The 13,272-nt window shown below is 57.3% G+C and overlaps 2 protein-coding genes across 2 annotated transcripts; one reads left to right on the forward strand and one right to left on the reverse strand.

Annotated features, from left to right (window-relative positions):
• Positions 1-976: 976 nt before the first annotated feature.
• Positions 977-2,608, forward strand: N0V96_006701 (uncharacterized protein; the record flags this gene model as incomplete). Its single annotated transcript, XM_053198876.2, has 1 exon — positions 977-2,608. The coding sequence occupies one exon, from the start codon at positions 977-979 to the stop codon at positions 2,606-2,608; it is 1,632 nt and encodes a 543-aa protein (XP_053043708.2).
• A 2,521-nt stretch (positions 2,609-5,129) lies between these two features.
• N0V96_006702 (uncharacterized protein) lies at positions 5,130-11,069 on the reverse strand (the record flags this gene model as incomplete). The annotated part of the gene is made up of 2 exons (XM_053198874.2): positions 5,130-10,493; positions 10,575-11,069. The coding sequence occupies 2 exons, from the start codon at positions 11,067-11,069 to the stop codon at positions 5,130-5,132; spliced, it is 5,859 nt and encodes a 1,952-aa protein (XP_053043706.2).
• Between the last annotated feature and the right edge of the window lie 2,203 nt (positions 11,070-13,272).

Here is a 13,272-nt window from a genome sequence, read left to right on the forward strand (position 1 = left end):
TTTCCCCTTCTTGCTGCCGCTGCACACATGCTTCGTGGCCCCCGCGGGCGCAGTTTGGGTACGTCAACGGCATGGAAGTTGGAACACACCATGTACTGTTGCGGTGCGTTCGTTTCTCTCCCGCTTGTGAGGTGAGCTTCTCTGGCTTCTATTAGCCCGTCTTATTAAAACCAGCATGCCACCACCTTCGAAGGATTCGTGCCGCCCAACAGGGAAAAGCGCTAGTCATCCGTCAGATGAGAGTCAGGTAGAGAGCTCGTCAGCTCGTTGTGGGGTCAATGATCTCTCCATTTGTGGCTTTGATAACTAAGGTAACAATTACCAACACCTGGGGAAGGCAGCAGCAGCAACAGGCTCGTTTGTTCGTGAGGCCTCACACACACACACTCAACCCGACACAATTTAAGTCGGCATTTGCATAGTAGAACCAACGAAGCCAACCACCTAACCCCTGGGGGCAAAAAAGAGACAAACTTGAAGCTAGCGGGCCGACTAATCAGTGCGAAGGGGGACTGTGTTTTGAAGCTTCATCCGATAACTAGGCGTCTCATTCCGTCAGCAGCGTCACCCGCCCACGGAACTCTGTTTCAACCCCGACGACATCTCTACTTCCCCCGTCCGGCCGTTGGACATCATCCCTAAAAAGAAGTAGAGGTCCGAGCATCACCAACTCAACCCCTTCTACCTAGCGTCCCGACTTCACACACTTGACAATTTCCGAACGAACGTACCTTTCACCTCATTGCCACTACCGAGAAGCTTCTCTTTCTCTCCCTCCCATCTTCCCCACTCGTCATTCATCTCACCCCAACAACCTCCACCTCATCTCACTTCACCCCGTAGCCATCCTTCCCTCTCATCCCGAATCCTGACGCCGTAAGACTGAAGGGCAGCTGCTTGGTTCAGGTTCATCATTGAGACGAGAGTCGGGTGGCCTTGGGGGGCCCCGTCAAGGACACAAACATACACTCACACGATGACCATCCTCTCATCCTCCGGACAGTCAGACTCAGCGGACGCCGCCGCCATCACCGCAGGAGGCTCAACAAATCACATCGAGGATAAACCGTACCACTCAAAACGGCCTCACAAAAAGTCCCGGACGGGATGTAAGAACTGCAAAACACGCAAGGTGAAGTGCGATGAGGCTCGTCCAACATGTCGTAACTGCTTGCTCCGCAAGGCCAATTGCAACTACCCCGGACCGTCCCACTCTCACCCCGACCGCCACCCACCGGGATCGCCATCGGGCTCCTCCGCCGGGACCTTCTCCCCGGCCCGCTCGCGGTCTCACACGCCGCCGCACCACCGCAACAATCACAACCACCACGCGGCCGGCAGCGGCGGCGGCGGCGGCGACGACGACGACGCCAACGCCCTCGTCATCAAAGAACCGCTCTACATCCCCGCCGGCGACAGGGATGCCATTGACATGAAGCTCCTCTGGTTCTATACCACAAACACCTTCACCTCCTTCGCCACGCAGGCCGGCAGGGTAAAGCGCATCGACGACATCCTCAAAGTCAAGATCCCAAGCCACGCCTTCCAGAGCCCCTTCCTCATGGACTGCCTCCTCGGCACATCCGCCCTCCAGCTCCAGCACCTCAAACAAGACATCGCCCCCTCCCGCGCCCTCCGCTACCGCGCACGCGCCTTCGAGGGCTACCGCAAGGCCATCGAGGAAGGTAAACCGGAAACTTTCCCGGCCCTCATCGCGACGTCCTTGCTGCTCACCGCCTTATCGTCGCAAATGTTCCGCGAAGAGGGGACAAAGGACCTCTACATCATCGACTGGATGGTCGTCTGGCGCGGCATCGGTCTCATGATCGACATGGCCACACCGCAGACCCTGTGGGATTCTGGCCTCGCGGAGCTCTTCATGCGACCGCCGATCAACCTCGACGAGGCTGCCAAGCATATCCCCAATAACCTGCTCTTCATGGTCTCCTCCATCCAGCCCGGCGACCCGGACTACGACGACATCTCGACGTACTACGACACGCTCAAGTACCTCGGCTCCCTCTATGCCGAGCTCGTCAACGGGTTTGGGCCCATCATGACCCTCCGCGTCGTGACGTGGTTCACTTTTATTCCAAAGGGCTTTGTCGAGCTTGGACGGGAAAAGAGGCCTCGCGCGCTCGTTATTTTGGCTCATTATCTCATGTTCATGAAGGCGACGCAGAACCTATGGTGGATCGAGGGTATCGGCGATCGTGAGATTGCGGGGATTGTAAATCATCTGGGCGAAGGATGGTACGAGCAGCTCGCCACGCCGCGTCTGGCTCTGCTGCTGGACGACCGGACCGATATTGCGCGGCTGATTCTGGGTGATCCGGACTGGGAGTCGCCCATTGACTTTTACAATGCTCCGACGCGGGATCCACGGACGGAGTTGCTCACTTGGGTGGATGATCACGGCAAGAGGTATAAGGGCATGCCGCAACGGGTTGGGGATTTGCACCCTGCGGATCCAGCGCCGAGGACGTTACCATGGGAAAGAGATGGTTTTCATCATGATCCGATGATGCTCAGCCCCGCGGGGCGGCGGTATGCTGAGAGGGTGCTAGAGGCGATCGACTCGGGAGTTCAGGACATGGATGTATCTTGAACAGGCTGGGAACAGCTTTGTTTAGCGAAGGTACGGAAAGGGTTTCCGACAGTGTTCGATTGCAATACCCAAATGGTGCAATATGTTTACAGACTATAGCGAATAGTAGAACTATCTTGACCCTGACAATCCAGACATTCAATGCAAGCGCAAGCAAGAATGGGCCAAGGCCTTGTGATCGGACTTTCAGCAGACACTCGGTATTCTTCTCATGTAGAAGGGAGGTAGATTTCGTGGCTGCCGAGACTCTCATTGCAAGAGACGTTTTAGTCAACATATGAATTTTATTTGATAAATACATTTCATCAAGAGCGAGCATTCAAAATTCAAACAAAGGCCAGGAGAACAATGCATCAAACGACAAAAAATAAATAAATAGAAACTGCAACCCCCGATCAAACAACAAGCGATATCGGCCTCTCGCAGGTAACGAGTAAATTCAACTTCAATCCAGCTCCCCAAGTCAGCAGACGCGTTCCCGGCGTCGCTTCCAGCCGCGAAACGGAAGTGCGAGTGCGTGCAATCCCCAAGAAAATGCCTACCAACCACAAAAAAAATCTATGTGGTATGGTGCACTATTTGGCGCAAATCTTTTAAAACACTTCGGACAAGGAATGCTGATATCCCGCATCGCCGGAACGTATTTCCCCGCCTCGGGGTGATCCTTCTTCCTGTGCTTGATGAGATCTTTCTCTCTCGCGTAACCCTTGGCGCCAGTCTTGCTACATCCTCTCACTGTACAGGGGAAGGCTGTGAAGTCGTGGGCGTTCTTCATGTGTTTGGTGTATTCCGACTGTGATTCGAATGGCTTGGAGCGGTTTTGTTCTTCACGACTGAGTGTTTTGAAGTTTTCGTCCCGGTGGTGCAGGCAATCCGCAAAGTGGCAGACTGGAGGTGTCTGGTATTTTCCTCGGCGGGAAGGCATGATGTCTTCGATCTTCCCCTCGGCTTCGAACTTGTGGTAGCCGCGGACATGTTGTACAAGATGGTCTCTTCTTCGAAAACCGTTCTCTCCGCGGTGACTTTTGCAGAACTGACAGGGGAATTTCGGCAGGTCAGTCCCCATGGAGTCAAGATGCCGATTGAGGACATCAAGTCGAGCGAAGTTTTTGCCACAAGAACAAGCAAACGGGTTGTGCTGTGCTTCGTTGGCGTGCTCTTGAAGTTTGGACTTGCTCTTGAACTCAACGGAACACTCCACACAAGCAAACGGATGCCCCTTGTCAACGCGCTCGTGGCCTTCAAGATGAGGCCGGCGTTGATGAGCATCACGCTCTTCTCTCATCATGAATCCCTTACCACAGCCTTGGACTGGGCAAAAATATGCCTTATGGTTTTTGCTCTTAGCATGCCATTGTAGTCTGCATTCGCGCTCGAATTCTTCGCCGCACTCGGCACAAGTCCACTCGACTGGAGCTGTTGAAGCTACCTCCAGGGATTTCAAACCACTTTGGACCGAAGCGTTGGCCAATGACAATGTCAACTCATTGCCGGCATGTGGACTGCAACCATGCATGATCTCATCTGCACTAAGACTGTGTTATTTGGAGAGGAGGTATGGGAAATGGGGCGGGAAACTCACGGCCATATTGGATTAAATGGGTCAGGTCTGACGTTGATGCCACTGACACCCTTTTTGTTAGCAAGTGGTAAAAAAAAAAAAAAGTCTCACGGATCCAGGGGGTCCGCAGCGCCAAGAGCGCCATCGTCGACGTGGCCGAAGTCGTAATAACCAGTAGGATCAAGCAGATCCTTGAAGCTCATGTCGGTGGCGTTGTCCTCGGCATCGAGCTCGTCGAGGAACTTGCTGTCGGTAAAACAATTGACGTTGTCAGACATTGTGGCGTTATTTGATTGCTGGGGGTGCGTTGAAGCGGCGAGGGGAAATCAGGCTGTGATGAGAGCTGTATGCTGGTGTAGAGTCGCAAAAGAGGTGCGGATGAGTGTTGGCCAAGGGGAGAAGGGGATGGGGACAGCGTCCTGCTTATCTCACTCTCAGAAGAGCCTCCTAACAGTCTCTCGCTGCTTTAACGAGAAGACAATAAGTCTGAAGTGTGGTGGAGGCTCAAACCTGGAGACAAGAAAGGTGATAGGATGGAGAAGCAAGCCACCTTCCGCCCTATTTGTGTGAGGAACAGGAAACTGACACCCTTTTCCTGTGAGATAAGGAAAGTGAGGCTGTTGGAAGCGGCCACATGCAGGTTAGGCTGTGGTTGCCTTAAGTAGGCGGCACACAAGGAAGTTGGGCGAACCAGAGAAGCAGCGAGGAAGGGTCGCAAGATATGGTATGGTATGATTTGTGTATTGAAACAACCAAACTCCAAAGAGTAACAAAGAAACATGAAATCGTTCCCAGAATTTCCAAACCAATCGAAAAGCCCCTCATCCAATCAGAGAATCTTCAACAGACATTAACAAAGCAACAAATGATATCAGATAAAAGAGACCAAAAATGGTAACACACTCAACACTAGTCCCCCTCTATGCAGTCTTTAGTACAGTATGTACAAAATCCCTCCTCTTATTGCTGCTCAAACAAAAGCGACCTGGGGTTTCCAAGCAGAATCTTGAACGTCTCCTCAATCTTATCAAGAAGCTCGGCAGCATGACCCTTCCACGACTCGAAGGTGACGATCTCAATCGTCAACTTGTCGCCCTGGGGGAACGCCTGGATCTTCCATTCGCGAAGGGGCTCCTGCTGCGGGTAAATCGTCTCCATGCGGCTGCTCGCCGTCTCGAACCCGAGACTCTCGACGTGCTCGACGTCCTGGTGCACCACCGTGTCGAACCAGTCCACGGAAGCGGGCCAGTCGGTGCATAGCTTGGCGATCTCGGGCAGACCGATGCCCTCGTGCGCCGAGCTGGCAATGTGCTGGTTCTGCACGAGGTTCAGAAGGTCGAGGACCGTCCAGTCGTCCTCGAACTTGACGCGCACGGGCACGTATTGCCAGCAGGGGCCGACGACCATGTCGGCGTTGGGGAAGTCGATGTTACGACCGCTCACGACTTCGCCAAAGGTGACGTCGCGCGTGCTCTGCAGACGGGCGAGGGTAAGGGCCCAGGCTGCGGTTGGGAGCGTGGCGATGGTGACGTCTTTAGAGCGGGTGGAGATGTCGAACGTCCTGTCGATGGCGTAGTGCTGTCTCTCCGTCACGGGGGTATCGGGCTTCAGAACATTGACAGAGGATCCCTGGAGGAGCTCCTTCCAGTAGTCGACACTCTGCGGGATGTTGGACTTGACGACGTGGCCGACGAAGGAGGAGAAGGGGAGAGCCTTGGGAACGGGCTTGCCCTCGTGCAGAGCCGAAAGCTGATGCAACATGATGGGAAGGCAAATCTCATCGTACTGAGCGTGCGAGACACGGAACACCAGAGCGGATTGGCCGTTGCTGCTGTGGACGAAGAACCACTTGATAAAGATGGAGCCAAGCGGCATCCGGGTCTGGACGTCCATGTTGCAGAGGTCCTTGACAAAGGTCTCGACGTCACTGTCGATCTCGTACTCCACGACAGGGGTCTTGACATCTTCAAGGATGACGCTCAGGCAAGCGCCGTTGTGCTTGACAAAAACTGATCTCAGCACCTCGTTGAGGGAGACGAGCTCTTGACAGCTCTGGAAGAGACGGGGGCGGTCGACGTCGCTCTCAAAGTACATGGCCTCATAACGAGCAGAGAAGCGAGGGATCTCAATCGTGCCCTTGACGGCGACCTCCTGCAACGGTCTTGCGGGGAAAGCATCGACAATCTTCCATGTCGGGTCGGCCAGCAGGGGGCGGAGAGTCTCTGCCGGGGCATCGCCGAGGTTCTCAACCAGCTCGAAGGGAACAAGAGGCTTCAGGGACTCTTGAGAGTCCTGAGTGGGCTCAGAGTCCTGCAGGACGCTGGCCATGTCATACAACGTCCTCTTGGTGAAGACCTGGTTGACGGTAAGTGTGAGGCCAGCAAGGCGAGCCTCGGAGACGAGCTTCATGGCACCGATGGAATCTCCACCAAGGCGGAAGAAGCTGTCGTTGAGGCCGATATCACTCTCGGGGAGCCTGAGTACACGGCTCCAGAGAGTTCGCAGACGACGCTGCTTGGCAGACGTGGCAGAGATGCGCTTAGTAGGCGCCTTGGTGGCGGTGCTGGCCTTTTGGACCAGATCGCTCGTCTTACCGGTGATCTCGACAGATCCATCCGCGTTGAACTTGGCCAGGCGCTCCGTCTTGTAGAATTTGCCAGCTTCCTTGTTCTCGGCCCACGAGGGGTTCTCTAGCGTGGAGAGGGACAAGTCGGACTTGCTGACTACCACGAGTTCACCAACAACTCCAAGAGGTGCCAGAAGCGCAGAGTCGGTCGGGTTGACAATGTACACCGCCTCGGCCTCAGGGTACTCCTGCTGAACGCCCTTGGCGCTCTCGGTGCTCAAGCGAGCGACCTCGGTCTTGTCCTCCTCAGTCAGGTACGCGATATCGCCAAGTGGCGTATCGGTAAGCTGGCAAAGCTTCTGCGCCACCTGGGAGAACTGGGCGAGTGCCTTCTCCATGAGAGGCTTTTGAACAGTCTTTGAGTCGAATGAGGCCATCACCAAGAAGCCCTTGGGGTCCGTCGAGCAGACGAGCATGAGGGCGTAGGTGTTGAACTTGAGAGCTTCCTCCGCGGCCTCCGCGTCGCCAGCGGGGACGAGGCGGTTGGCCGGGTACTTGTTGAACTCTTCCTGGTCGAAGTCGTCGGCGCTCGGGTGCAGAACAAGACCGGTTCTCAGTTCGCAGGCCTCGAGGGCATCCGGGCTGAGACGACGGATGTGCTGGAGACCGGTGTGCTCGTAGGGGATCTGCTGGATGGTCTGGTCCTGGATGTCTTGGAGGTAGTCGCTGACGAGCGTCTCGGCGTTAACCTGGGTTCGGAAGGGAACGGTCGTGATCATGGGGCCCTCGATCTCGTCAGAACCTCTGATGGGCGCGTTACGGCCGGTGAGAGTCTCGCCAAAGACGACGTCGTTGGATGAGGCGTAGTGAGATGCAACGTAGGCCCAGGCACCGCGGATCACGGTGGCGACGGTGGTGTTGGACGCGGGTCTGCCGTTCAGGGGCACGTAGACTTCCAGGAGAGAGTCGGCCTGCGTCTGGTAGCCCTCGTACGGCAGCGCGGGGAACTGAGTGGTGGCAGCGGCACCCTGGAGCTGTTCGCGCCAGTATGTCTCGGCGGCGCTGCGGTCCATGCTGCCGAGGTACTTGATAAAGTCCTTGAACTCGGCCGGGCGCTGGGCCTTCTCTCCGTCAAAGGCCTTGTTGACCTTGTCGACGATGAGGGGCATGCACCAGCCGTCGTACAGGGCGTGGTGCATCGTCAGCACGAACTGCACCTTGCCCGACGCGTTGTCCGTGACGAGTGCGTAGCGGACGAGGGGTCTGCCGAGGTCCATGCCCTCCTCGCGGTCCTTGACGAGGTAGCCCTGGAGGTCGTCGCCAATGTGCCAGGCAATGTCCTCCTTGACGACGACCTGGGCGAGGCCGCGGCCGGGCACCTGGACGATTCTCGTGCGGAGGATGGCGCAGTCTGCGGCGGCAACGTCGAAGGCGTTGCGGAGCTTGTCTGCCGTCGCCGTGTCTGCGAGGTCGACGACTCTCTGCGCGACGTACGCCGAGGTAACCTTTGCCGACAGAGCCATAAGACCCTCCTGAAGGGGGGTGCAGGGGTAAATGTCCTCGATGGCGGACTCATCGATGCCGCAGAGCTTAGCGGACTCGGCGCGGGCCTCCTCGGGGGTCCAGCCTTCCTCGAGAAGAGAGAAGGGGGCGACGGCGGCGTCGTCTTCCTTGGACACCTTGGTCGCGTTCTCGGCCATGGCCTTGAGCGTGGGGAAGTTGAAGATGGTGGCGACGGTCAAGGCGATGCCGTCCTCTCTTGCGGCAGCGACGAGCTTCATCGCGCGGAGGGAGTCACCGCCGAGGGCGAAGAAGCTGTCATGCAGACCGATGGCGGCGGCGGACTCGCTGCCCAGGATCTTAATCCAGACCTGCTGCAGCGCCTTCTCCATCTCCGTCTCGGGCTCCGATTTCTCGGTAGGTGCAACACGCAGGCGGGCGACTTGCTCGCGGGACATGGAGCCTCCGAGCTCGCGCAGGCGCTTGCGGTCGATCTTGCCCGAGACCAGGGAGGGCATCTTGCGGAGGGGGATGTAGGCCGAGGGGACCATATAGCGGGGGATCTCGGCGCCGAGGGCAATGTCGATCTCGGCGATGGCCTGGCTGAACTCGGGGGAGAAGGTGGTGACGTCGCCGCTGTCAGCATCTGCAGGGCCGTCAACGGGGTTCTGCTCGACGACGAAGGCGACGAGCGTGGGCTCGCTGCCGCCGGGCTTGATGACCTCGGCGACGATCTTGACGCCCGAGGGCATCTTGCCCCGGAGGTGGTGCTCGACCTCGGCCAGCTCGATGCGCTGACCGCGGAGCTTGACCTGCTGGTCCTTGCGGCCGACGAAGGCAATGGAGCCCGTACCGTCTGGGTCGTAGCGGACCAGGTCGCCCGTCTTGTACAGGCGTCCGTGTCTGCCGCAGGCGGGGCCGCCGCCGGCGAGCAGCCAGGCCGGGTCCTCGATGAAGACCTCGTCCGTCTTGGCCTTGTCGTTGAGGTAGCCCATGCCGACGACGGGGCCCTCGATGAGGAGCTCGCCGACGGCGCCGACGGGCATCAGGCGCTCGTGGTCGTCCGGGTCGACGATCCAGGTGAGGCCGCCGGTGCCCTTGCCGATGTTGGTGGAGGTGCTGCTGACGTTGCCGTTGATTGTGCAGCCGACGGTGCACTCTGATGGTCCGTAGGCGATGATGACGCTCGTGGTCTTGCTCCAGGTCGAGGCATCTCCAGCAGAAACGGCTTCACCTCCGAGACCGAGGACCTCGAGGGAAGGAATGACGTCCGCGTCGAGGACACGGGCGACGGAAGGGGTCATGTGCGCCATGTTGCACTTTGAGTTGCGGATGGCGCCGCTGAGGTCGTTCATGCGGTCCTCGTCCGAGGCGATGCAGAGGCACCCGCCGGCGGCGAGCGTGCAGAGCATGCAGTCGATACTGACGTCAAAGGCGTACGAGGCAAAGTCGAAGCAGCGCGAGTGGGCGCGGTAGCCGACCTCCCAACCGCGGGGCACGGCGCCGCTGGTGAAGTTTTCGTGGGAAATCATGACGCCCTTTGGCTTGCCCGTGCTGCCGGAGGTGAATTGGATGTAGAGCGGGGACGAGGGCGGGACGACGGGCAGCTCGGCGGCGAGCTCGAGGGTATCATTGTTGAGGGTGTCGTCCGAGGCGATGACGAGGGTCTGCTCGGGCGCGATGCGCCGGCCGAGGTCGCTCTGGTTCTGGGAGGTGACGATCATGGTGGCACCGGTCTGCTCGACGATGGTGCGGAGGCGGGCCTCGGGCTGGGACGGGTCCGTGAGGGCGAAGGCGGCGCCGGCCTTCATGACGGCCAGGAGGGCGACGGTGGTCCAGCGGGACTTTTCAAAGCACATTGGCACCGTGGAGCCGACGGTGACGCCGCGGGCGACGAGGTGGCGCGCGAGGCGGGTGGACAGGCGGTCGACGTCGCCGTAGGAGAAGTTGCCGTCCCAGGACTCGACGGCCGGCCTTTCGGGCCCCTTTGCCGCGACCTCGGAGATGATGTCCTGCATGCACTTTTGCATGTTCTCGGGCAGCTCGGCGTTCCATGTCCAGAGCTGCTCGAGGTCCTTTGCGGTGGGACCGATGGTGTCCGAGACCTGGCGGTAGGGCTTCTCGAGGATGGTGGTGAGGATCTCGATGAAGGAGTCGAGCTGGAAGATGGCATGGCGGTAGGAGAGGACAGCGCGGTCCCATTGGGCCTTGATCACCAGCTGGTTCTCGTTGAGCGTCGCCTCGATCTGGTATGTCCACTGGGTTTCAGGGGTTAGCCTGTTGAACTGAACATCGTATAAGAGGAAGTGAAGTGTCACGAAAGAGGGTTGTCTACGTACGTCTTGTGATCTCTTGGAGGGGGCCTTCTCAGAGTTGCCCTGAGATTTGGGTGCTCCATTGTTAAAGTATATCACCGGGATGGTCTGCGTTTCACTATCGAGACCGCTCTCGCCGAGCTCCTTGATAACCTCCAAGGCCTCTGCTATCGAGTCGCTGTTCTTGAACGGCGCCTCGCTCAGGCTCAGGCTGTTGTGTGTCGCCGACGACGGTTCTTGGCCGTCCCGTGTTCTAAATCCCCAGTTCACCTTGCTCAGGCCGTCGTCGTTGTTGCGGTGGAGGACGAGCAGCCATGCGAAGAGGAGCTCATGTCTGAAGTCGCTTACACCGGCGGCGGTGGTGGTGGTGGTGGACTCGGCCCGCGATGTCACGACAACGGTCCTCGTTGAAGAGGGGTTCACGGTGCTGTTGCCGTTGGTCAAGCCATTTGTTGCGCCGTCGGTGAGGCCTGTTTCTTGGTAGGCGGTTCCGCCGCCTTCGCTGTCCCGCAAATGCATCGTGTGTTTGGTTTCTGTTTACTTCCGGAGGGGGGGAGGAGGGGGTATCGAAGAGAAGTGAGTGGTGACAAGGAAGAAGAGGATGGAGGGGTAAAGTTAACGAGTGTTATGAAGTAAATCGAGGTTGAACTCGCAGCATTTCACAAGCCTTTGGACAACGATGGCTTCGTCTTGGTTCTTTTGCAAAACGTCGTCTTGTTTGAGACTTGTTGAAGAAAGATGGTTGGATTTTTGTCTGACGAGGACGATCAACCGGCCCAAGGGTGGAGAGCTACCCTTTCACTTCACGCATACGCAGTACTTGGTAGACATGCACCAAGACTCGGAGGAGTCTTGTATACACAGTAACCGCGAGAGGCTCTTATGTGTGCGACTCTGCAGGTCTGTCCGGCAGGTATCCTTGCATGAAGACTACCCGAGAAACATACATACATGGCTTCCCGACTTCTTGATTAGATCGACGAACCCCATGGATGGGTACTGCGGTATGTACCTTGCGGCGGCGCTGCAGCCGAGCTACGTCTCCTCGCAGACCGAGCTGGATCATGGATGGGCTGCGCTGCCGCTGCGGAGAGCAAGCGGAGGAGGGTAAAGCGGGAAAAAAGCCTGTGAAAGAGAGAAGGGCGTGCATATTGATTCTCGCCCCGGGAACCACCAAACACACCAGTCAGTTTCTTGCGATGCTCATTGATGGGAAGGGCAGATGCGAGCCACAACGGCGCAACGTGCCTAATCCATGGAGCCGTCCGGGTGGGTATAGCAGAAATGGGTTGTGTAATGTGTGACTTTGTGCTCGTATGTGTGTGTGAGAGAACGGAGTATCTGGTACGAATACTGATCGTGTATTCCGCCCATTTCGACTTCGGCGCGATCGAATGGGCCTGACTAAACAACCTAGGAACCACCAAAGGAACCTAGCATACCTTTAGGTAGGTAGGTATGCTGCATGCAGAGCTATTGCGACTGTACCACAATGTCAGCGTTATGGGAACTTTGGAAGAGCCACGGAGTGAGAGTGAGGGACGTCAGATGCGAACGAGTTGAGCACACCCTCGCAGCACCAATGAGGCAAGAGATTCATGACGGGTCCCCTTGAGCTAAGGCGCCATCTCATCATACGTTCTCGTAGTTCTGGATGGGAGGGGAAAAAGGTACACTACACGGAGGAGTGAAGGAGGGAAAAAAGAAAGAGAGAGGTAAGGGGATGAAGTGGGAAGAGGGGGGTGTGATGATGTCGTGGGTCCTTCCCTCCGATGCGACCTTACGAAAAAGAGAAACGGAGCAGGAGCTTGGGGAGTTGGGAGCTGGGAGCTGGGAGGGTGCGAGGTACAAAGATACAAGACCGGTACCTGTCCGGGGGTGTGGGGCCTCAAAGACGGATCTGATTAGGAGCGCCAAGGGGGCGTGTCCCGCTTGTGGGCCGGTAGGCCCTGAGGCGAGCGCCGGGAGGACATCGGCGGCCCTCATTTCTGCAGCAGAAAATTTTCCCTCAAATTTCCAGACTCTTCAATTATTATCCGCCATCTTCTCATGCTCAAGTTGTCCAATAAATGGCACAAACAGGGGGGCGGTTGCTGTCTCGCGGCCTCGCCTGTCGGTGACACACGCAAGGAGAAAAAGCGCCGGCTCGAGAAACGCGGATCTGATAACTTTAACGCGCCCATTTCCCACTCTCCCACTCTCCCACTCTCCCAGGATGTGACGAACATATTGATGATGGATCATGCATTTCGTGACCTTTTTCTTGACTAGACAAGTGATGCCCGCCTCACATGTGGAGGGGAGGGGGGGAGCCGAACCCAAGCCCCATCGTAAGGTAGCACTTACTACTCTACTTAGTATAGTATAGGAGGAAACTGGGCCTTTTTAAACAGTACTACTGTGAAGTGTGAGAGGAATCGGGCCCTTGGCTAAGATAGGTAGGCGCACACTGCCACACACAGACGGGGTTAACGGGCAAAGGCTTCCTACTAAAGATGGGTAAAACGGCTCTGCGTCATCCAGTAAGCGCTCTTTATCCATGAATGGCCAACGCTGCTGGTTTCCCTTCTTGGGCTCTCCCGCCACGGTGCCGCTGACGGCGGAAGCTCCCAACGGTTGCGGCATTTCCTTACGATCCCCTTCAGGGATTACCGAGAACTGCCGCGTCAACCCCCGTGGTATTTTGTGTGATCACAGTGCTTGGCGCTTCAGTCTGTCATCT

The sequence above is a fragment of the Colletotrichum fioriniae genome (assembly GCF_027942845.1).
Source record: "Colletotrichum fioriniae strain IMI 355084 chromosome Unknown scaffold_7, whole genome shotgun sequence".
Classification (NCBI taxonomy): domain Eukaryota; kingdom Fungi; phylum Ascomycota; class Sordariomycetes; order Glomerellales; family Glomerellaceae; genus Colletotrichum; species Colletotrichum fioriniae.